Source organism: Pezoporus occidentalis, unplaced genomic scaffold (assembly GCF_034315485.1).
Source record: "Pezoporus occidentalis ecotype Australia unplaced genomic scaffold, CSIRO_AGI_Poc_V1 ctg113, whole genome shotgun sequence".
In the NCBI taxonomy this organism is placed as follows: domain Eukaryota; kingdom Metazoa; phylum Chordata; class Aves; order Psittaciformes; family Psittacidae; genus Pezoporus; species Pezoporus occidentalis.
In genome coordinates this window covers 2,402,519-2,426,772 of record NW_026912918.1, presented here as the reverse complement: position 1 = coordinate 2,426,772, position 24,254 = coordinate 2,402,519, and the positions used below count along the sequence as shown (strand labels likewise).

At 39.6% G+C, this 24,254-nt stretch overlaps 2 protein-coding genes and 1 long non-coding RNA gene across 6 annotated transcripts in view; 2 read left to right on the top strand and 1 right to left on the bottom strand.

Annotated features, from left to right (window-relative positions):
- The window catches only part of LOC134172365 (uncharacterized), a 33,841-nt gene extending 33,322 nt beyond the window's left edge, over positions 1-519 (bottom strand). The window contains exon 1 of the long non-coding RNA XR_009967905.1: positions 389-519. This is a non-coding gene — a long non-coding RNA (uncharacterized LOC134172365). The remainder of the gene's footprint in view (positions 1-388) is intronic.
- A 1,875-nt stretch (positions 520-2,394) lies between these two features.
- Positions 2,395-8,492, top strand: LOC134172353 (transmembrane protein 238-like). 2 transcript variants are annotated; one of them, XM_062635433.1, is made up of 3 exons: positions 2,395-3,044; positions 5,043-5,082; positions 6,168-8,492. In XM_062635433.1, exons 1-3 carry the CDS (start codon positions 2,641-2,643, stop codon positions 6,408-6,410), a joined length of 687 nt encoding a protein of 228 aa, XP_062491417.1. In that variant the 5' UTR covers positions 2,395-2,640; the 3' UTR covers positions 6,411-8,492. The 2 variants fall into 2 exon arrangements, with proteins under 2 accessions (XP_062491417.1, XP_062491424.1); XM_062635440.1 differs by lacking the exon at positions 5,043-5,082 and having other exon boundaries at positions 2,405-3,044; positions 6,168-6,400.
- Positions 8,493-8,774: 282 nt separating this feature from the next.
- RRN3 (RRN3 homolog, RNA polymerase I transcription factor) lies at positions 8,775-23,857 on the top strand. 3 transcript variants are annotated; one of them, XM_062635388.1, is made up of 19 exons: positions 8,775-8,920; positions 9,100-9,208; positions 9,688-9,744; positions 10,785-10,874; positions 10,962-11,091; positions 11,583-11,642; positions 12,640-12,703; positions 13,161-13,230; positions 14,888-14,986; positions 15,611-15,706; positions 16,138-16,273; positions 17,201-17,331; positions 18,332-18,462; positions 19,276-19,460; positions 19,996-20,104; positions 20,486-20,638; positions 21,703-21,790; positions 22,426-22,601; positions 23,554-23,857. In XM_062635388.1, exons 2-18 carry the CDS (start codon positions 9,116-9,118, stop codon positions 22,582-22,584), a joined length of 1,851 nt encoding a protein of 616 aa, XP_062491372.1. In that variant the 5' UTR covers positions 8,775-8,920; positions 9,100-9,115; the 3' UTR covers positions 22,585-22,601; positions 23,554-23,857. The 3 variants fall into 3 exon arrangements, with proteins under 3 accessions (XP_062491372.1, XP_062491364.1, XP_062491381.1); XM_062635380.1 differs by lacking the exon at positions 23,554-23,857 and having other exon boundaries at positions 22,426-22,789; XM_062635397.1 differs by lacking the exons at positions 10,785-10,874; positions 23,554-23,857 and having other exon boundaries at positions 22,426-22,789.
- Positions 23,858-24,254: the final 397 nt, after the last annotated feature.

Sequence of the window (24,254 nt, the reverse complement as noted above, 5' to 3'; positions counted from 1 at the left end):
TTCCAGGAGAAAAAAGCTGAGATATTTTGTAATTGATATTTTCCTGAAGCGCAGCTTAGTAGTGAAACAGGCAAGGACTGAAGCAAGATGCATGCATACCAAAAGCAGCAATCTGTTCAACATGGGATTTAAAATGTGAAATAGCTGCTACTATTTTTTCTTAAATTGTTCAATATAATGAAAGCAAGTTGATATCTATCAATCTTATTCCAGACATTTAAGTCTGTAGCCTGATAACAAGCCAATTTTAATGTTATTTTTAGCTATTTTTGCCTAGGGTTATTTGTGTGTTGGGTTTTCTGGTTTGGTTTGTTTTAAAGCACAGACAATTTTATCACTGTATGCTTTGACCATTTATACTTTATGACATTAAGCAAAATCTCCTTACCTTCACTTTTGGGCTTTATTTCAGTTGAGGAGATCCCTGGCTGCTGGTCACAATTCTGTTTTCTTCCATCTGAAAACCAACAAAGGCTGTATGAATTCAGGTGTGCCCAGCCGTGTGAACCAGTCCTATAAAGGCATGAAAAAGATACTTTGCCAAACTGAAAGGTGATAGATTTGAAATTTTGCAGAATAACCAAATTGTTGCTCACTGTATAATTCGTATCCTTCTCGGGATGACAATACAAGGCGGTTTTGTGGTAGAGGAGGGAGGCAGAGAAAATAAGCTTACTTTCAAACTCATTTTGTGAGTTTATTACATCTTGTGCCCTAGGGAGAGATGTTTGGTGTACACAATAAGAGTGTCACAGTGCTAGAACTATGACTTAAATAGCTCTTTTTCTAAATATTCTTGTTTAAGGTTACTAATAATGATTTCTGTTTAGAATTCCTTGAGTGTTTGTTATTCTGTTGTAATTAGATCTGCCTTCTCACTCTACCAATCTTCAGATTAAGCAAAATAGTCATGGTTATTTCTTCTAGGGTTGTATATGATTATTAGAATTCCTACTACCATCAGGCTGTAATCCTAAAATTAGCTTGACTTCCTGAGAACTATTTTTATTCTAATGGAATAAACTCCTATAAACTAAGCAGCTTTATGAACTTCACTCAAACTTGGACAACTTTCTCTTACACTTGTGAGAGGGAAAAAGTTAGGTTATTTAATGTCATAATGTGAGCCAGAGGTGGAACCAGAGGTGTTTTACTGAGGCTAAGTTTAAACTTTAAAAACCAATAGATACCCCAAAATAATCAGGAAGAATGGGAACGTAGGCTTTTTGGTACCGCAGTTTTTCTCAAGATAGAAGTGAAATGAAAGATATTTTACTCTTTAAGTGCTTAGAATGATTTTAACTATTTTAAGAGGATTTTAGCTTGTGTTTTCCAAAGGACAGCTTTTATGGAATAATGTCAGTAACACAGGCAGTCACTAATCAGGAAGTGGCTTTACCTAGTCTTGATTTTTTTTTTTTTAGTGTTCAGTAGGAGCAGTGATAAGTGAACCAAATGCTGTGATAGGAGTTGAGTCTAATAGTAAACCAATAGCACTCACTGGCATTGAAGGAATAGTCTTCCTTAGCAGTATCATTTTCACACTGTACTTCCACACATACGTGGAAGCTGCATATGCTCTTAGGCCTGTCAGACTTCCCTTTGGCTTAATATTTCTAATTACTGGAACAGTGTGGTTTACCATTGTTAAACAATCTGTTAGATATAAGGGCATCATGAGAATATGTGCAAGAGAGCCAGCAGGCAACTGTAGTTCTTGGCCTTGAGGACTTAGGAGTGTTAAGGGATGTACCAGGTCACTAAATGACATGAGTGAACTGAAATATGTATCTTGCCTTTTACATAACTGTTTTACTTGCTGGATTTTTCATCTTGCATTCACTGGTTCCCTGCTTATCAACCTCAAGCTCTATTCTGACTATTCTTTTTAAGCCAACTTCCCCAAGGACATAGTCTGTATGACTTTGCAGATGCCATTATAACTGTCTTGCAAATCTCCGTTGCCCACTATAATGGCTGCCTACTCTTGCATGGGTGGAGGCCTGCAAGATGTACACTCATCTTGAGACCACCTTTGTGAAGTGCCACCCTTCTAGGCTGTCTGAGCAAACTACAGCATAGACCTTACCCCTTCACAAGGTCACACTGCCTCAACTGCAACTGGGTCCAGCTGTGTCTGTGACCCCTGCTTGGAAGGGATACCTCAGCTCCAGGACACTGGCAGTCACTACAGCTGCTCTTCACCAGCTGCTCCTGCTATTCTCTCATGAAGTGGAGCAGCACCTGAGGAAGAGCCAGCTGTGCCAGCCACCTCCCCAGGCAGGGGCAGGAGGAAGGCCTGTCAGAGGGCGTCCAACACCGCTGGTGGGGGAAGGCCAGCTGTAGGAACCGGGTCTCAGCAAACAAGATGCCAGCCACCCCTAGGGCGGCTTAGGACAAGGCGGGCAGCGCCTGCTCGGTGCCGGCAGCCGGGGCTCTCCGCGGGGCCGGTGCTGAGGGCGGTGGCGTTCCCGCCTTTCCCCTCAGCGGCCGCCGGAGCGTGTCGAGAGCCCCACCGCCAGAGGGCGTGGCCCCGTGCGCAGGTGCAGGAGGGGGCGTGGCCTCAGGACGTCCCCTTAGGTGCGGCCCCGCCCTCCCCTCAGGTGCGGGAGGCCCGAGGCGGCGGCGCCGCTCCCCGCCATGGCGGCCCCCGGCGGGCTCGGCCGCTGCGTGGCCGCCTTCTGGCTGGCGTTGGCCTTCGACGCGCTGGGCCTGGCGGTGCTGCTGGCAGGCGTGTTCGCCGACGTGTTCTTCTCCGACCTGCTGATCTACGCGGGCGGCATCGGCATCTTCCTCAGCCTCATCTGGTGGGTGTTCTGGTACGCGGGCAACCTGGAGGTGCCTCTGGAGGAGCTGCGCGACGACGTGGGGCTGGCGCCGCCCAAGGTCCGCAGTGACAGCCTGCTGCGGCGGCTGGTTCACGGCTTCAGCCTCCGACTCTCCAACACCTTCGCTTCAGCGCCGCGCTCCCGCGCTGCCTCCGCCGCTGGCCTGGAGCTGCAGCGCGCCGGGGACCCGCGAGACCGCCCTGCCGACTCCGGCAGGTGAGAGGTGGGAGGGGGCCGGTCCCTGGCGGGCACCGGGGAAGGGAAGCGGGAAGGGAAGCTGGGGCCAGGCAGGAACGTTAAGCTTGTCTAGACCTTGAGAAAGCTCTTACCTGAGGTTCCATTCAAAACTTGTTCTGTTAAACCACTTGAAAAAGTTGTGGGGAATCTTTCTCCACCCAGGTGATGATAGAAACAGAGAGAGACGGCCCCAGTTTGATTAGGCAGGACACTTCCTCTGGACATCTAAGAATGGAAAGGGGCGGCTGGAGTAGAGTAAGGGTGAGTGTGGTGGAGTTGGCATGTGGAGAGCTCACTGCAAGGTCTGGCAGGATACAAGCATAGAATCCGTGAGGTTCTGAACTGATACTGAAGATCAGTTACTGATGAAGAGTTACTGGTCCTGGCAGCAACTCTAAATGCTACCATAAGTAAGTATAGGGTAATGAAATAGCCTTTAACCATGACCCGCATTGAGCTCTTGTGAGGGGAAGCTCCCTCTTCAGCAACATGCAACATTTCTTTCTTGGAGAATGGCAACAAAAAAAGGTGAAATGCTGACTTGTGTTTACTTAACTTAGAGGCAGAGTTGTAGCTTACAGTTTGAAGCCATAAATGTAATCAGTAGTTGAACTACTTGTCTTGAACCTCAGTCATCTGAAAAAGATGTGCTACTATTCAGTGTGCAAAGACAGTATCTAGGTCCGACTGTGGAGCATGATTTGAAGATCATCAAGCCTTTCAAAGTATCCCTAGTGTATAATAATAATATAATATGGCATAGAATCATAGAATAGTTAGGGTTGGAAAGGACCTTAAGATCATCTAGTTCCAATCCCCCTGCCATGGGCAGGGACACCTCACACTAAACCATTTCACCCAAGGCCTTGTCCAACCTGGTCTTGAACACTGCCAGGGATGGAACATTCACAACCTCCCTGGGAACCTGTTCCAGTGCCTCACCACCCTAACAGGAAGGAATTTCCTCATATCCAATCTAAACTTCCCCTGTTTAAGTTTTAATGCGTTACTCTTTGTTAGGAAGAAAAACATGCTTAATTCCTTGAAATTGGAGGTTGGGGTAGGAAGTTGAGCTTTCACTTCACTATGTAAAGAAGTCCTTTTCTGAAGGAATTGTAAAAACAATTTTGCACTAAGTGTCCGAACTATACAAGGATTCTGAACATCCTGCAGTTCTGATTCACTGTGTACAAGGTCAGCTTTCTCTGCTGCTCCTTGAGACTAAATCTTGAAGCTACTGTTGGTTACTGGAAAGTTCATGTGGAAATCATCTTTTTTTCATAACAGCCACAGAATTTTCTTACGCGGAAGTTTTAGCAGTAGGGAAATAGCATTTAGATGACTATTGCTGAATAGAAAACTTGCAGAAGGCGGAAAAGAACAGCAGCAAGCTTGAAAAGATTTGGTACTGCTATTTGGTTTATTATTAACTATTTCTGCAATTAGAAAACAGGCTGTTGAAAATGAGTCATTCTTCCCTTTTCAGATTTCTTTTTTTTCCTTAAATGGATTTAGAATTGACAGAGGTCCATATTTTCAGGGAAGAAATTACAGCTGAAATGACCATGCCTAATCTTTTTCATCTAAAGGTTATGGCAGCTGTAGGTACTGAGTTCAGTAGGTAATATGCTATCTCTGTAGATGGTCCTACTTTCAAAATGTATACATAGATGTGGTTTTGTTGTAATGAACTTCTAGCAGTGAATTTTATTTTTGTTCAAATAAAATATTTTATTCAAAAACATTATTTTTGAATGTTTCTAGTCTTGTAATTGATTTTAATTAGAAATAATCTATGGTTTATTGTTTCCGATAAAGGCAGATAGAGTGCTTTGTTACAAGTTCTTCCAAGTAAACAGCAATTTCTAATGCTACAGTAAATGAACTTTGGTACAGTTGCATTAGGAGCTGTAATTCAGAAGGAACCAAACCAGGAGCGTATTAAAGTTATGTTACACATTGTAACAAAACTTTCAGCGGTTGCACCTCCAAAGGTAATGCAGGGTTTCCTTTTGAAGTTCATTTGAAGTACCAAATGAACTTCAAAAGGAAACCCTGCATTACCTTTGGAGGTAATACCTTCTCATAAACAGCCATATGAATCAGTTCATTTCTTACTGATAGACCAGATCCTCTTCCCATCTGGAGGTATTTATGAATTTAACCAAACGGGTTAAACATGTTTGGGCAGATATTATCAAGAGAGAGAAGGGGGAAAAACCACCACCATCACACACACAAAAACCAAAACAAAGCAAACAAACGAAACAAAAAACAGGAAAAAAAAAACCACACCATACTGGCCATTAGAGAAAAAAAAAAAAAGTTTCCCAAGTTACTAACTTCAAAGTTCTCTTAACATAAAAAAAGCAACATTGCAAGTGTTTAGAAAATTAACTGTTTCCTAAATAAGGAAGTTTGTTACAGGAACTATTAATGCATTCTTGTCATTTTTATAGTTTTCTGGTTCTTGGCATTAGTAACTTTTTGAAGTTATTAATGGAATACTATATGCTGTTCCCATTTCCTATCTTAGAAATTATATAGATGTAGTAGAAGTGAATGGGAAGGGTGAGAATTCTCAAGATATGGAATGTTTCTATTAAAGGATCCTATTAAAGAAATAATATGTAGATTAGGATCCTTGAGCCTGAAAAGAGATGCAGAGTATAAAAGATTTTGGAGGTCTCTACAGTGAGAAGTGGTATGGAAAAGGTACTAAGGCAATGCCTCTCTAAAGACAAAGCAAGCACCAATGTGTTGTCACATGCTGTGTAACTGAAGGATGGGGTTATTTGACATGGGGCAGTGTGACAGATAAAAACAGAAGAGACGCAAAGATAGTATATTTGGCCCAGGAAGACCTGGGGCAGTAGGTGCTGTTGAGATGATATCCTGAAGAGGTATTACTTATATGTTTGACATGGTCACTCTTGGAGATCAGGTGTTGACTTGATGGGTCTTTTAATTTGGTCTCAATTGGCTGTTAAACATGAGAAGAAATACTTTTAAGACTGACTTCAAATAAGAGTTTAGAGTTATATATGACTACTTGTTCTAAGACTATTTTGGAGTAACCTTTTCTTAATGTATTTTCTTCAGGATTTGTTGAAGATGCGACTATTGAAGTTACTGCCTCTAAAAGTGGAGGAAATGCTGCAAATTATGGAAAGAGATTTCCCTGCTCAATGCAGTAGGATTCTCTCATCATGGAATAATCTCTGCAAACATTGTGGACTCTCTATAAAATGGACAAATAGAGCCATATCTCTGCCAAATGCATGTATTTCAGCATTGGACTGGATATGTTTTGAAATGATGGAAAAGCCCCACAAGCCCCCCTAAATTAGATCTCTTAAGAAGTGAGAACTAAAGAAACAAACCTGATTCATGGAAAAATCACTGCAGCATGTAATAGAGATTTTATTATTATTTTTAATAACCTGAGAATGTTTGGATAAAAAGCTCTTGCACAATGAAAAGCTCTTGCACTGTTTTACCAAGGTCTGGAAGTAAAACTACTGTGAATTTTTATGATGCCAGTGCAATACTTTTGTTTGTAAGGGTGCTTCTGAAATATCTATGTTAAACTACTGATGCAAAGTTGCAAATATAGTAAAAGTTGTTTATAGTGTAAATAACAATTTAGAGTGACTCTTGTAAATTTTCATAATTATTTTGGAATAACTTGGAGTTTGAGATTTTTATAAGTGGGCAAGTAAAAGTAACTATGTTGGCACACCAGTACATTCTTCATAGTTACAAGTGATGTAATATGGCTAAGAAAAGGTAGTTTTAGTGCAATAATATTGGGAATTATTTTCCTAAGTCTAATCACTTGTGAAAGAGGATACCACCAAAAAAATCCCCTGTTGATTAACAGATACTCTGATGCTTTATAAAATACTAATGAATTTACACTTAGATTTAAGTGAAAAATAGCACTTGGGGAAAGATTTATATTAAAGGTAATGATACCTGAAATTCTTGTGTGGAGAAATTCTTCATGAGTTCCTCTGGTTTTGAACTTACATGAGGAGTTTGAGTCCACCATTGGCAAATACGGGTAGGTCTTAAAATTTTAATGTATGATTGGTTTTATGCCACGCCTTGTCAAATACTAGAGGTGGCTTTAAGGAAAATGGTTACTAAGAATACTGTGCTTGTACTTACTTCCTTGTGAACTCTTGCAATGGCTTTCAATGTTCTCATAAATTATTGGAGTAACTGCTTACTTTTCTATGCATATGCTGATTTTTAAATGTTCCAAATGCTCAGTTTTTCAGCAAGGTTAGATGAACACTAAACTTGTAGATCTATAATGTGATTTCTTTTTTACTGACTGCAGTTTTTAGGAGGTGTGTGCAATTGTTTCCTCCTTTTAGAGGAGCTGCAATGTGACACCACTGTGTTGTTACAATGGTCTGAAAAAAGAAGCCAAACCAGCTCCTTCCTTAAAGCCTATAGATCCCTGTTTCCGTGTCATTTGCAAGATTGTTGTTTTTCTGTTTTGAACAGAAAGAACTGCTTTTTCTGATTCCTTATAGTTTCACTTGTAAACTCAATCATGAGATGTAATGGTTAAGTGGGATGATTAGTAGCAGCTATAAATTAAACAGAACATTTGCGTGCATCCATTCATGTACTCAGTCTGGTGAAATTTTTAATCATAATGGCAAGTGAATTGGGCAGGGCTTTGAGTTCACTGTAGATTACAATGTAATTAATCTTTAATCCAATATCAAGACGTTATGATTGTTGCATAAGATAGTAGTTAGAATGGCTTTGGCTGTTGCAATTTCACTCAAAAAAATACATGGGATTCAAATATTTAAAACTGGAGCATTGTGTGTGTGTTAAAAATTTAGTATAGAAGTTGGCACCTCAGTTCAGGAAGGTGCTAATCATAGAGAAGTGCTGAAATGTTACTAGTATGGTGTGTGTAAACAAGGAGATAAAAAATACTTGCTGTGGGACAGTGTAACTTGTGAATTCTGATCCTCTTTTCTTGAAAATGTGAATGGTTACTGTTTCATGCCGTCTGCCTTCTAAATAAGGAAAGCTAATACTAAATAGAAACTGGCAGCTGAATTATTAGCAGTTAAACATTAACAAATATTTTAAACTATTTTAGTGTCCTGTTATCCTTATCAGTTGTAGCTCAATGCAGCACAAAGTCCATTAAAAGAACTTCTATATTGTTGATTGAAAAGCAGCTCTTCTAGGTGTTTAGGACCGTTTGCTGTTGTGTGAACACAGAGCTTTGCATGTAAAGCTAGAACTCCTTTAGACTTAAAGGACAGTCCTATGCATTCTGTTGAAAAACATCACCAAAATCGCAAAGAGCCAGACTGTGGTTACAGGAGTGCTTTTTGTACCTGGTTAAGCCTTAAAACTAGCTCAAAACAGCATCCTGTACTCCATTAAAGGGAAAAAAGCCCATCCCCTAGCTTGTGACTACATAGAAGGATTAAATGCTTGCTGTCAGACTCTAGAGTTCGAGCCCCGCACTCATTGCTCGGCGCTGACCACCGGTACCCGTCGCCTGTCGGCGCGGGGCTGTCCGTGCTGCCGTTCTCCAGCCGTCCGTGGTAAAATTGGAACGGCGCTGTTCGCAATCCCCCAACCCTCCCCTCGGTCCTCCCGCACCACCGATGCGCGGCCAGCATAGCGGCGGCTTTTCCAGCCGCTCATCTCTATGGTTTGAAGGGAAGCGTGCTCTCCGCTTCCGGCCGGTAGCGCGCCCTTTCCGCCCGGGAGCGGCATGTGGCGGCACGGGCAGGCGCCACGCGAGGGGCGCGGCGCGCGGAGGCGCCTGCTCCGGTAACGGGGCGAGCGCTGCCGCCACGGTCAAGGTAAGGCAGGGGAGCGGCGGGGCCTCGGGGGGCCGGGACGCAGCTTGGGAAGCGGGGGGAGTCTCCTGCCTGTCCGCGGAGGAGAGGGGGTGTCGGCCGGTGGCCTCCGGGCGGGTCGGGCTCCTGAGGGTGGTCGGGGTGAAGCCCGCGGGTGCTCACGCGGTTTCACCTCTCCTCAGGCGCGGGGCCGTGACCATGCTGGGAGGGGATGAGTTCATCAGCTCGCCGCCCAAGAAGACGGTGCGATTCGGGGGGACGCTGACGGATATCTTGATGAAGTACGAGAAGGTGAGTTGGGCCCGCCGCTGCCGCCCGCCCGCGTGCGGTGCCGGTGCGGAAGTGCCCGGTGGCATTTCGGTGTGAAGCCTCGTTTCGTCTTGCACAAGACCGTGTCTGAGGGCTTAGGGGGAAAACCTGAGGGCGGGTGAGTGCCGGAGGCTTGTGCCAGGCGGTGCTGTTGTGCGAGTGACAAGGTTCCCCTGTGAGTCAACTGAGTGGCGTCCTGGGCTGATGTGGAGTTGGCTAACGCCAAACGGTACAGAGGGGTAGCGTCTGTGTCTGCAAGGGAACAGCTAAAACCGACCCAGCTGCCTCAGTTGTCTTACAGGGACAGCACTCTGTAACTGTTGCTTCAGCCTTCTCTGATCTTTCTCTCTTACTTGTATTCTTCATGTCACTGAATGAGGTTGTTCAGAGGTGGTGCAACTTATCTTCTTTTTCTGCAAAAAATACGGGTATTATTTACTTGTTTTTCTTTCCCTTGCTAGGGTGAGACCACGGATTTTGAGTTGTTGAAGCATCAGCTGTCAGATCCAGACATCAAGGTGGGAGTTCTGGAGTAAGAGGTCTGATGTTTTGAAGTAGTATAGTATAGTCAGTCATTGGGCAGGTTGTTCTGGTGCTTACCCGGATCCTTTGCTTTAAACATTTAGCTGCATTTAACAGCTTTTTGCTTTGTGGAAAGTGTCAGAAAAAAAAAGAAAAAAAAATCTGTTTATACATTTATGTATCTTATAGGATGTTGATAACTGGTGTCTCATGCTTATTGACCCTTTGCTCTAGAGTGATAAACTTTCTGCATTGTGACAGGGTCTTTGTTCAGATACCATCTTTCTAGTCATTTACACTTATTTCTGCAGATACTTCTGTAGATCAAACCAAAGTTTCTGACTCACACGGCCTCAATTTTTACATTCTCCTGTTCTCACAGAAAGCTTTTTTAATTAGGTAGTGAAATATGTATGCGTTTAGTATTTATACCCAGAAGTATTGTTTCGTGGCTCTTGTGGATAGCTGTAAGTAGCAACTACATTTGCTTTTCCTTTTGGTCTGTGTGTGTCGTCCCCCCTTAATTAAACCACAAAGCTGTGAGAAGAGTACTGTGGAAAGCATAATACGTATGGAGTTTCTTTTGTCTTCAAAGAGGACATTTAGTAAAATAATTAGTATTTAGGAGGCCTTGTGAAGTGTCCAGGCAAAATCAGTGTAAAATTTCTGTGTTGATTTGCTACTGTTTCAGTATCTCTTATTTCAAGACTTGAATGTCCCTCTTGCTTAAACTAGCACAAGAAGAAATGAAAATTAGGACTGGATGCTGTTTCTTACAGTGGTGTTCTATGTGAGTGAGGTTTGCATGGCTTGCTTGGACTGTAACTTCAGTCTTCCAGACAGGCTGTTGGTATAGGAGTTTTATCCATTCTCGCATTCAAGAAATTTCATTGGTGAGGACACCAGTTTTCAGCTTAAAGACATTCCTTGCATGTTCATTTGAAAAAGATTTCTATTTACAGTCTTTGACTTTTATAGATTTTATTTTCTAGTAATAGGTAATACTGTGTATTTTTTTTCTCCTGCTTATTTTAAGGATGCCCAGATCATTAACTGGCTGCATGAATTTCGAGCGTCTGTTATATATTTGACCAAAGAGCATGAACAACTGGTCAACGTTTTGCTGGTAAACATCTGCTTGTTATATGGGAAGATAAAGAGTTTAGTACTCAAAACATCTTTCTTTGACATCTTGGTCTTTGCTTACTTTCAGAAGCTGCCATGGTTGAGAAGAAGCCGTGAAGTAGTGGAGGAATATCTGGGTTTTCTTGGCAATCTGGTGTCAGCACAAACTGTCCATCTTCGGCCATGCCTCCGGATGATTGTGTTGCAGTTTGTCCCCCGTAAGTTACTTTTCCCTTAATCTTCTTTCTTTGAGTATCAGAATGCCTTTCCTAGATAAATTCTGTATAAATACAATGCATGCCGATTAATTACTGGGTTGGTTTTCTTATCCTGTTGATTAACTTGAATAGCTGAATTGTGATACGCGGTTTTCTGTATCTAGATGTTAGAGGACATACTCTAGTTGCTCATACAGACCCCATTTATGGAGATGTCTTGGAAAGGGATGAACTGTATGATGTTGTTACTGCTAAAGAACAAAGGCTGCAGCAAGGATCATGTCTGATGTTCTTAAGAACCTTCTGGTTCTGTGAACAAAACAGTCTTTTCTATGAGCTTCTGCTTATTTTAGAAGTTGTTTTGGATAATTTTAATGTTTTAGTCTCGATGATGACTGTTGTCCAGTGTGATTGATTTGACATTGAAACTGTTGCCTGTAATATTTGTAATATTTGTATAATTTTGATATAATCATTTCACTTTTTGCTAGCTCGAATAACAATCAGAGAAGATGATGTGGATATTTCAGATTCTGATGATGATGATGAAAGTGAGTATAAAAAAAAGCATGGCTTATATATGCTGCTGTAATACCTTTAGTAAAGAATTATACAATGCATACTGCTCCTATTTTGCAAAAAAACATTAAATCTTCAAATTTCCAAGTCAGAGACTTTCTTATACTCGAATCAGTGGGGTGTGACGCACTCCATTTACTTTCAGAATATTCTTGATGCAGTATCTGTAGGAATGAGATTGAATGCACAGGAGAACATTCCTATTCCTAGATTGTTTCAAAGTCAAAGAAAATGTAGGAGTTGTTTTCCATTTTATTTACCTCAAGAAAACTAGGTAGTTTGAGGGATTCTTGGGTCTTTTTGTGGTTGTCTGCCTGGGGTAAGCTCAGCTAAAATCAATATTGATTAATAAATTGATTCATATCAATTAACAGTTCATAGAATAGTTAGGGTTGGAAAGGACCTTAAGATCATCTAGTTCCAACCCCCCTGCATGGGCAGCGACACCTCACACTAAACCATGCCACCCAAGGCTCTGTCCAACCTGGCTTTGAACACCACCAGGAATGGAGCATTCACAACTTCCCTGGGCAGCCCATTCCAGTATCTCACCACCCCTACAGTAAAGAATTTCTTCCTTATATCCAATCTAAACTTCCCCTATTTTAAGTTTGGCCCCGTTACCCCTTGTCCTGTCACTACAGTGCCTGATGAATAGTCCATCACCAGCAGCCCTATAGCCCCCCTTCAGATACTGGAAGGCTGCTATGAGGTCTCCACGCAGCCTTCTCCAGGCTGAACAGCCCCAACTTTCTCAGCCTGTCTTCATACAGGAGGTGCTCCAGTCCAATGATCATCCTCGTGGCCCTCCTCTGGACTTGTTCCAACAGTTCCATGTCCTTTTTATGTTGAGGACACCAGAACTGCATGCAATACTCCCAAGTATTAATTGATATGAACAGTTTTTGCTGTTTTCTGATTCAGTTTTCTGTAACCAAATGCGTAACAGCACTTTTTTTGTTTCTCTAGACCTTTCTGAAAACTTTAATACATGCCATAGAGCATTGCAAACTGTTGCAAGATATGTTCCTTCGTAAGTATATAATCCCATGGTTTTGTATGCCCTTTCCTTGCAGATTTAAAGCTCGTGAACTGATTAATTAGTTGGGTTTTTTTTTCTCTTAATCAGAAGTATAACAGTTTCATTGCATGATTTTTCCTAATAGTCACTAATTGATGGAATGCTGTATCCAGTCATTACAAAATTTCCGTATGTATCTGCAGCTGAAAATCCTGTTAATGGAAATTGGAAGCAGGGAAAGTTGTGTTCATAGCAATACATTTGAAGTAGCTTCTAAAAAGTCCACAGTGAAGGTTTGCCACTTATTACCTGTTTGGTGATCCTTGCAAAAACCAGATTTTATACAATTACTTAATCTTACTTGACAGTAACTTCATTTTATTCCAGTCTGTCTTGAGAGTGCTGCAGCTTTAAATATTTGCTCTTGTGGCAGTAACCTAGTGCTTCTTGCTTGTTTTTTAAATTGCAGGACACCACAGTTTCTCATGCCAATACTTGTGGAAAACTTTCCTTTCTTTAATAAATCAGAAAGAACTCTGGTAAGAGCTATGAATATTTTTATTTATTGGTTCATTTGTTTTTTTAATGTATACTTTATAACATGACAACTGATTTAGTGGTGTCTAATGCAGATTAAGTGTGTTATCTTTTATCTCTATATATATGGGTGCATCTGTTTAGTATAAGGTTGTCCAAACATACTTAAGTTCCTTGTGCATAAGCATTATGCTAGTCTTTAATGACATAACTGCATATCTTTTCCACAGGATTGCTTTCTTAATCAATGCACAAGATGGACCTCTTTGGCGATGAATCTCAGGGTTGTAGAGTGAGGAGACGGTAGGATACCTGTCTCGTTTGTTGTCAAAACTGCAAAGTATTTATCAGAAGAACAGGGGATTTGATAAGCAGACAGAAAGCAATGGACATTATGGGTTAAATCTTAGTTGCCAGTAGTACAGGGTGTTGTTTTATTATATCTTTGGTGTAGTGCTTGTGTGGTGAAAACCAAGCTGGAAACTTGACAGGTTACAGCTCTTGTTTGATCTTCATATTTACTTGTTCCAACTTGATGTGTTGGCACTTTATGTTACAGAAAGGCAGAGCCCTGCTCCACCAGCCAAGTTCAGTTGGAGCTGTGTTTTGCACTCATCAAGTGCTTGAATAACTTTGTATATGTTGCTTTTTTTTGAGTTTTGTTTATTTGTTTGTTCAAAATCCAAATAACTGAACATCAGTTCCCTACCTGTAAAACATAGGGATGGAGAGTGAGCTTCTACATGGTGTTAGGAGAAAATTGATTATTTATGTATTTAGCAGCTCAGTGAGAAGCAAGTCGTGAAGAAATTCATAACTGTATTTTCAGGGTAAGGTTTGAATGAAGTGTAATAAAAACATGGTCCATGCATTGTTAAATATTTCTGATTTACACATTCTCATTAAACTATATCCGTTTTATGTACTGAGCGAGCCAGATGGCCTGTGGAAAAATCATATGTGCTCATGTAATTAAAGGTTCTGTTATAATGCCTATTCACAAAGAGACTATGGTATTCTTCAGTACCTAATTTTACTTTACCTACTTTCAGTTTATCTAATTTTATGTAATGAGTTGATAGTTTTCCTGTATGGAAGTTGCAACGTTGTCTTTTGTATATATGTGTGTATGTGTGGTTGGGCACATGCACACTCACAGAACTTGTCTGTAAACCTGTTTGAGTTAGAATCAGAATGACTCTGATGAGACTTACCTGTGGAATTTAGAATTGTTCGTATATTCTGATAACATGAAATAAAAGATGTATTCAGTCTCACTTTAAACAGTTCTACTAGAGCTGATTCTGGGTGTAGTGAGGAATATGTTTTTTGGTTTTGTTTTCCTAGAGGAAATACAGACACAATCTCCTATGGAAATGAATAACTTTTCTTACAGAATGTTTATACTCATTCTGTCTAAAGTAGGTGAAAAAAATTTGCATGGAAATAGTAGATTAAGAAGTTAATGATAATACAGCTTAACAATTTAAAGTTGATGTTTGGCTTATACATTAACTTGTTCTAGATTGAATACAGTCTGCTTAAACCTATTTGTGGCTCTCTAGATAACAAATTAAGACACTTGTTTTCTAAATATCCTTGGCAAAAATTAGACTTTCTGTTAACATTATCATAGATATCAATTATTTTGTGTTACAGGAATGTTATGTTCATAACCTGCTCCAAGTTACAGTGTACCTTCCAACTCTGAGGCTTCAAATTCTGGAGCTTATTATTGAAAAGCTGTTAAAGTTGGATGTAAGTTTGTTCTGTATCATCTTTTAAGGAATCTTGGTGTTAAAGTACACAGAGTAGGAAATTAAATCTGTTTCAGTGTTTTGCTTGACAAAAAGAATCTTGCAGTAGTGCTCATGGTCATAAGAACACTCACATTTATGCTTCATTCCCAGTCTTAGATGTTCCCATACATGAAGGTAACTGTATGATGTATACTGTTATACCCTGCATGGAATCTCTCTGCCAGAGTCAAAGTAACTCTTTCATACTGATAAGTGCCGATGTGCAGAGAATATGTTTCTCTCTGGTTTGCAGGTTCTATCATCCATTTGAAGTAAAAGTATTTACGGCCTTAAAAAAGACAGGATGGGTAGAATTGTAAATGATTAAAGCTTTTTATTTTGGAGAACCTCAGCAGGTAACAAGGCTGGGGGGAGCTTGTATTCTGGAGGTAAAGTTCCAGACAGTTTAGAGTGTGTGCTTGTGTACTGCATACATATAATTCCCTTTTAAAATGTTTATTTAGTCAAGGACAAAATCTAGTCTAGAAATTGACTTATGTTGTCATTTCTTACATAAATAATCAGAATGTTTCATGTTATTGTCATGGTCTTATAAAAATGAATTTCTTGTTTGCAACTGTAGGTTAGTACTCCACAGCAAGATATTGAAGATGCTGAAGAAAATGCTAATAACTCTGATAATGAGGAGAAATCTACAGAGGAGGGTCTTTTTGACATGGTTGGCTATTTTGCTCTATTAGAAGTTGTTTTTTTTTGTAGTAGCATTTTCACTTTTGATGTGGCTGTGAGCTAAGATGGTCTAGGAATACATTATTGCTTTGTTGTTCCTGCACTGCGCATAGCTCTTGAAACCTGAACAGTTGATAAATGATTTATGTGTTCTGCAGGTGTTGACTTTGTTAATGTAAATTCCCAGCATATATGTAATGAATTAGTTCCTTTATGTAAAAACACAAGCAGCTGTACATAAAGCTAATTAAAGAATTCACAGTAGTTGGATTAGTTTACAAAAATTTCCTTACACTAAGCTGTATAATTAGATGCTGCTTTCTTTTAAAATATACACAGCTTCGCATATCACGGAAAGAAAAATTTAGTTTCACTTTTCCTGTAGTTGCTGTCTTTATGATGTGCCATTTCATCTGCCAGGAGGAAGACGAAGAAAGGAAAGGAAACAAAGTTGTCTCTTCCAGTAGTGAGAGAATGGCCCATCCGCTTGCAGAGCGCCTTGATATTTTGATGACCATCTTGTTTTCCTATATTAAAGATGTTTGCCACGTGAATGGTAAGAACACTTGAGCTATAATCAAATTTATTGTTTTGCTTACAAGTAAGAAAAACCTAAGTGGAGTTCTTGCTTTCTGTTGCTGCAAGATAGAGTTCTCACCCTTCAGTAGCATAATTCTGCTGTCAGCAGGCTGTAGTCTGCGTTCCTGCCTCTCTGCCTGCTGTTACTGGCAGAGAATGCAAAAGTACTTTTATGACTTCAAAGGTTTAGTCTTTGGTGGGAGACACTGATTGCACAAATCTGACACTGAATTCAAGCTGTGGCATTACAGGGTGTAAGGGTAAAGAGAGTTTTGTTTTTTTCATTCTGCTACAAAATTTAGGGGATTAGAAATACTTTCTGATTAAGCACAGTGTTTTATCGTTATATGTACTATATTGGTTTGAGCATTAGAGTTATGGATCCTTTCAATGTCATAAGGACTGGAAGTAGATGAAAACAAGTAGCCAAGTCACTCAATTGGAATTGCTACAACTAGGCCTTGTGTTATAGGAAAAAACCTGAAAGAAATGTCTCAAACTAAGATAAGGGTTTGAATTTCTTAGATTTATATATTTAGAAACCATTTTGCTGTATTTTCTTCACATGAGTCAGGTAGTTTATTTCTTAGTGTTTTCTTCTGGCTCTTCTGAGTTAACACGTTATTGCAAAGTTTGCATGTATGCCAGTTTTATACTTGTGTTCATGAGCACACATGTAGAGATACTCTCTATATACACCAATGTAAAAAGCAGTACAACTGAAGTCCTGGAGGGTCTTACCAATAAATGTCTTTTAGATGTCAGATAAACCTAGAAGGCACCTTGACAGTTCTTTTACATGTTTCTTGGTAGTTTAGGAAGCTATAAATGCCACTTTTGCATTGGCAGTTAAAAAAAAAAGCCTGAAATGGCTCATTTTAGTTTTTCTTTTTTTGTTGTGTAGGCAAGCTGGATATCAGCAACACAAAGGATTTGTATCGGGATCTGGTTTCTGTTTTTGACAAGCTTATTTTACCAACCCATGCTTCGTGTCATGTACAATATTTCATGTTTTACCTCTGTAGCTTCAAATTGGTGAGTAGAAGCTGTTTTTAAACTGCAGCATCTTCTGTCATTTCTGCATCCTTTTTTGGCTGTCTTTACAAAAAAAAAAAAAAGTTGCTTTCTGCTGTAATTCTAATCTGAAGATAGTTCATCAGGATTCATTAGTATCTTTGTCTTCTTCTTCTGTTACTCCTTTCTTCAAGTTTTATTTTGTGCTTGCTTTTCCAATGTTGTTCATAAACTGCAACCAGATGGAATTGAAGCTAGTGCAAAAGGACCTGATTAACAGAGCTCTTTGACAGGAATCGGTTTGACTCTTGAACCCAAGACAGAACACTCCAGCAAGTTTCTTCAGCATTCCCAAACTGTCTTAAAGATACTGTCCGTTAGTGGTGAATAGTGGGTGTGTTGGAAAGAGTATCAGAATGGGGAAGCATGTTATGATGCTTTGCTAGAGTACCCTCTCAGCCTCCAGCACCAGTTGGTAACTTCGTGAGTCAGTGATGTTCTTTCATGGTAACAGCCCATGATGGAGAAATTCGAGGAGGAAATAATTTGTAATATGAGTTTTGTACTGATGTGAATTTTTGGCATCATGAACTCTCTGGCAAAAAGTTTTACGATATAACCATTTAAGGGGAAGAATCATTCTTGTTTCTCTAAATTTGTCTTCCTGCTATTTTCAGTGGATGTCCCTGACATCTGTTACAAAAGACAGTGAACAGCCACTTCATGTTTACCACCATTGTTTTCATAACAAGAACAACACAAGTATAGCACACTTTTTATGGCTCTATTCCTGACTTGTTCAGAGGCTTCTGGCTCCATTTACTTTTTACAACTAAGTATAGAAAAAGACACAGAACAGAATGCTTTTCCATCATGTGTAGGAGTAGTTACTACAGTTAAAGGTAGATTTTTTTGGTAATGGTTTGGTTATGGAAATTACAGGAATTGAGAGTTAGGAATCTATTACTTGAACAGCATCATCAGCATAACAACTCACGACTTCTCTGTATTTTCCTTCCAGGGGTTGGCTGAAGCATTTCTAGACCATCTTTGGAAAAAACTGCATGATCCAAACAATGCTTCAGTGATCAGGCAGACTGCTGGGAGTTATATTGGCAGCTTCTTGGCAAGAGCTAAATTTATTCCAGTTGTGTAAGTTGTTTTTAGATATGGGCAAAGGCAAACAATTTACAATGATTGCTGAGGTTAAGTATGGAATTCACAGGATGCACACATGGTGTTGGTCTTCTATCCCGCTGCTTTGCCAGTCAGTAGTCTTGTTTGTCCTTTCTGCAGTACTATTTTAGTATTGTCTTGAAGTTTCCAGGACAGTTTTGCATTTACATGATGCAGAGTAAAGATTGCTGGGATTTGTGACTTGCTGTTTAAGGCTTCACTTACCAAGAAATGCTGAGTGTGGATAGGTTATGGTGACTTCAGGCGGAGTCATGGATACCTGTATATGTGATGTTCAGAAGCACGTATTTTTAATACTCTGTTAGGCATTTTATGTAGACTCTGAGACAGGGAAATCAAGTGTTCTGGTATTGAGACAAATCACATGGGTGAAAATGTCTTCTTTTCTATGTACACATTCTGAGCTTTTATGCTGTTCAGGGCAGGCTCAGTAACTTTAATGTTGAACTTAATTTAATACTGGAATTACTTGTTGGAGGCATCTCTCTGTATTACTGTAGCCCAGGATCCTAATTGTTTGCTGTGCATTTCACATGCAAGATGCATTTATGGATTCATCTCTTCTGACATCTTGTGCTTTCACTGAGTGGGTTTTGAGCGCTGATACATTGATTCATTTTATGCTGGGATAAAGGTGAAAGCTCATAACAGAATCTCCTTTTTTACTCATTGATTTTCTTTTTGATGTTTTTATAACCACTGAGATCCTTGAATACTTGTTTAACATTTCAGGTGCTATTTTTACACCTTCTTTTTCTCTCCATATAGTACAGTAAAAGCATGCCTGGATCTTCTGGTGAACTGGATACATAAGTACATTGATAATCAGGATAAAGGGGCTAATGTTTATTGTGATGTAGCTCTGCACGGGCCATTTTATTCCACATGTCAGACAGTGTTCTATACGCTTATTTTCCGTCATAAGCAACTTTTGGATGGAAACTTAAGGAAAGGTGAGTATATTAGGTTTGAATAGTATTGGGATTCATTTGCAAATTTTACTGTTGGTGTGTTTTGTAATGGTCAAGTATGTGATGGCAAGTTTATGTTGTGCTCTGAATAAATTGAGGTGGCTTGTATGCTTCTTGGGCTACCAAGCTTAATAATCTTTTTATTCCAGTATTGAAAACAATGTCAGTAACCCTTCAGCATTGATATCTGGCTCCACTTACTGGACATGTTTGAATTCCAGCTTCATAAAGCTTGTGTACGCTTCAGTTAATAATCTGGTTTGATGACTCTGTGCCTCTGGGTGTGTAAGTTTGGTGTCTGTGTTTGGTGTCTGCCACAGTAACCCTTGGCTGTGACAGGTTACCATTACTTAGAGAAACTTTTCTGCTGAAGAAGCTGTGGGCTAGAGTGTATACTACTGTAAGAGAGTAGGAAGTGGTATGCTGTGTGCAGGCTGGTCAGACTTGAAATTCTTGGAAATTAAGTTCAGCTTGTATGATACATAACCTAAACTTGTCAATTGTTCGTATTTTCAAGGTCTGTCCTATCTGCAGAGTTTAAATTTTGAGCGCATTGTCATGTGTCAGCTAAACCCACTGAAGATTTGTATACCCTCTGTTGTGAACTTGTTTGCTGCCATTACCAGGTATCTCTTTTATTTCAGTTTCAGCTTGATACAGGTATTTGTGTGTGTGCATCTGAAACCTGCACAGTACTTAGAACATGGGTTTTGTTAGGCACAGTGTTATCTAAGACAGCTTGTATAACACCAACATATTCTAGATGGGATGAGTTTAGTTCTGGTTCAGTTTTAATAAAATCCCACAGTACTATGAAACTGGCTGTTTTGTGTTGGAGCTGATATGATTCTACTTGAAGCGAAGTTTATAGGAGTGTAGAGGAATATACTTACCCTATAGCAGTTGGAAAGGGAAGATAGACATGATGTATGCTAAAAAATAACTTTGTGCTTTAATAATATCTGAAATTCTGAAATGCTTCTCTTCTCTTTATTACCTTTTTAAAGGAAATACCAGTTGGTGTTCTGCTACACAATTATTGAGAGGAACAATCGGCAGTTCTTACCAGTTGTACGGAGTGGCAGTGGGGGTGACCTTGTGCAGACATGCACCAACCCACTTGACAGTTTCTTCCCTTTTGATCCCTACATACTCAAAAGGTATAGTTGAAAAATAAACGACTTGTTTCTGCCTTGAAGAAAACAATGAACTAAAACTGTAAGAAACTGTCATTGTTTCTATGGTTCAGTTTCTTCCCTGATCTCTGGTACTTTTCATGTAGCATATTTTAATCAGAAATTGTCAAAGGTTTGAATGGAAATTTATCCCCACTGTAACGTATGATGAAGAAGGAACAGGACCCAGTTTCCTGGAAGGTCTAGTTAACTTGTTTGGTGACTTTTTGTTTATCTTGTTTTAAGCAGTTTCTAAAATACCGCATTAGCCTAATACATATTTTGTTAGAGCTGTGGTGGTTTTGTGTCATTTTCTTTCTTATTTTCATTTGCTTTGGGTTTTTTGCACCTTGAGTTCATTTGCTTTTTGATTCAAGACTTCACAGACTCATAGAATGGTTAGTGTCAGAAGGGACCTCAAAGTTCATCCAGTTCTAGCCCCGCTGCAATGGGCAGGGACACCTTCCACTACACTGGGTTGCTCAAAGCCCCATTTAATATATCTTGCTTTTTTAACGAGTACTGGATTATTTGCAGCTTTTCAGAACATCTGCCACTGTGATGCTTTAACCACTTTTTGGTATTAAAGGGCAACAAAGAAATCTGTCTCCATGGAATGGAGACCTTTCTTAGGTGTACAAATTAAGATCACTAATTATATTAATACACAACAGTAAACTACATAAAATTGTCAATTATATATTTATTTACACAATTGCATGATAATATTAATAACATTACTCATATTGCTTTAAAAAATGGAATAAATTTATGCTTACTTGCAAGCATAGTGTAGCTGTGAAAAATAACCAGCTAAGAATTAGGAGACCTGACTGTATCAGAACTCAAACAAACAATTGTAATTTATACTTGTCAGCAAAATTGAGTTATTCATGAGATTAATATGGGATTATATAGGGATTAATTGAATAGCTTGTAAAACACTACAGAGGGCTGTCAAAATGTCAAGCTTTTTATATTGTATTATTAAAATGAAATACATATGACTTCTGAATAAGTTCCTTACTGCATTTTATTTCCTTTCTTAGATCAAAGAAGACCATTGAGCCTTTTTATCAGTTTTGGGAAGAGCTGAGTGCTGAAGATCTTGAGAACCTAAAGAAACCCATTAAAAAGGTAATCTCTGATCAAAATGCAGTTCAGCTTTTGCCAAATCTGTCAGCTGCTTCTATTGTAGGATTAATTTTTAGTAGATATGGGAACACTAAACATTTAGGGGGAAACTATGAAATGAAGAAGTTTTAAGGATTGATGCATCCTTGCTTTGCGAGCACTTTCCCCTCTTCTGCAGAAGAGTTTGGCAGCACAGGAGCACTGTGAATGCTTATGGACTATATGGACATGCTGATGTCACTGGGAAATCCACTTTGTAGATATGATTTAGTTCCCATATTTCATAATGAGAGCACCTCTAATTCTCTCACCATTCCAACTAGTCACGACAATTGTAGCACAACCCAAATCCTGAATTATGTCCTCCTAAGGCTCCTGTATAGTCTCTTGACCTTCTTGGAGAACGTCTGTCCTATTGAGCCCTTCAACTGGTGTGTTTACCTTTCCTTCCTGTAATCACATGTAAAAATACTTGATGGTGTTGTAGCTTTGTTTACTGGTGCTTTATATTTTGATTAGCAGATTTGATTATTGCAACAGTTTAGAAATTTTGGTCTCAGCAGTCATTATTTACATAAAATCTTAATCAAGACCTGGAGCATCTTTCTGCTCTCACTGATCCTTCTCAATTTATTCAGGGTACTTCCGAAGATGAAGATGATGACTTTTTGAAAGGAGAAACCCCTCAAAATGATGGCGTGGTTGGAATTGCTCCGAATTCTTACGAGTCAAATACCCGGAGCCCACTGAACAGCATTGGCTCCCCTCCAGACTGTTATGTGCCATACCCTCAGTGACATGAAGAAGTGAAAAGGTTGAAAATTGTGTGCAATGTTTTGCTCTTTAAAGAGACTTTAGTTCAACTTTCCAAAATGGCAAATGCTTAAATAACTACATTTAAGAAAAAATATTGTTTCTTAATCATATTTCTATAGATATGATAAAGTCATATGTTGCTAGAAAAGCTTAGAGAATAAATAGGGTGATATTTTACAAATTTCACATTGAAATGGCTTTTATGACTGAAGAATTTTTTTATAGTTTTCCTGACTTAAAAAAACTTTGTTTACTCATGTTTCTCTATGAGGTTTTGTATCCAGGGTGAATATCTGGTCTGTCTTCCTACTGATCTGTGTGGGGACCAGAATCCATTGTCAGTATTCAGACTCTACTCTTCTGACTGCTTTTGAGCTGATTTCAGAGTAATGGTATGATCCCATGACAAAGGGAACCATGGATCAAGTCTGAGAGTGATTCCTTTGCACATATCTCGTAAGCTTTTCTGATCTGCAGAACAGTATTTGGTAAAGGCAGTTGGTAGTGGACAATGTTCTCAGATGAATAATAATAATCTGTAGTTGACACACAACTTTCCCAGCTATTGAAGTTCCGATTTGTGAAAGTGATGATTGTTGGAAGTGTTGAAAATGATGGAGTAGCTGAATGTATGATTTGTAGATAGTTTTCTTGGGGTGCTTATGAAGCACTTGGAGGCAGATATTTATTTCCGGGATTGAAGTTTATATGTGAATGCTGAAAATACAGAAAAAGAATCCTTCCCTTGTAGAAAGGAAGTGATGGTGTCACTGGTGTCCTCGTGTCGTCCACATGTCAGTGTAGAGTTCCTCTGCAGAGGTTCCTTGTCTGTTGATGGTTGTTGGCTTTCTGAGTAAGAATATAAAGAGTGAGGAAAAAAGAAGTGTTATTTGTGTTATTAGTTGAAAATGTTCTGCATTTGGCACTGAACTCTAATTGCCCTTCTTCAGAATCTGAATCTGGTGGCTTTGAAGACAGCATTTTTATTCAGAGCCATGGAAGACTGATGTAAACTGCAGTTCTTACAGCTTTGAAAAAACACATCCGTGCGTAACTAAGGATCTGTGTGTGTGCTTTGCTTCTCAAAGTGAGGATGTTTGTTCTGACAGGCTGCAAAATGAGTTTGGGGGATGATACTGCAAAATGCATTGTTGGTTCTGTTCATTGCTGGTTAAATAGAGGTGGTTTTTATTTTTCAGCTGAGTTCTCTTTACTGTCAGTCCTGAGTAATAAACAATAGATTTACATCTGAAATTGCATTCTCTCCTGGCATAGAAGAGCCTTTCCCAGCTCAGCAGCAAGGAAAACATCCTTTGACAGCTGCTGCCTTCTCTTGTTTCACTGTTACATCTTTAGCAACTTGGTCAGCCACTTACAGAGTGAGGCTGTGTGAAACTCCCCAAGTTGTAATACCAGGAGTGCGATTCAGGAACTTCACATCTCAGTAGTGGAAAAAGAAAGATGTAAGCGACGTGAGGTATAACAAAGCATGTGCAGACGTTGAACGGTTTGGGCTGGAGACGCATGTATTTTTATACACCTAACATTCGTGTACCAAAGGGGCTTGCTTCAAACAAAGAGACTTTGTTCTGTGAATACCAGCTGTACTCAGAGGAGTGCTGATGGCCAGGTGGAATCTTGCGTTACCTGA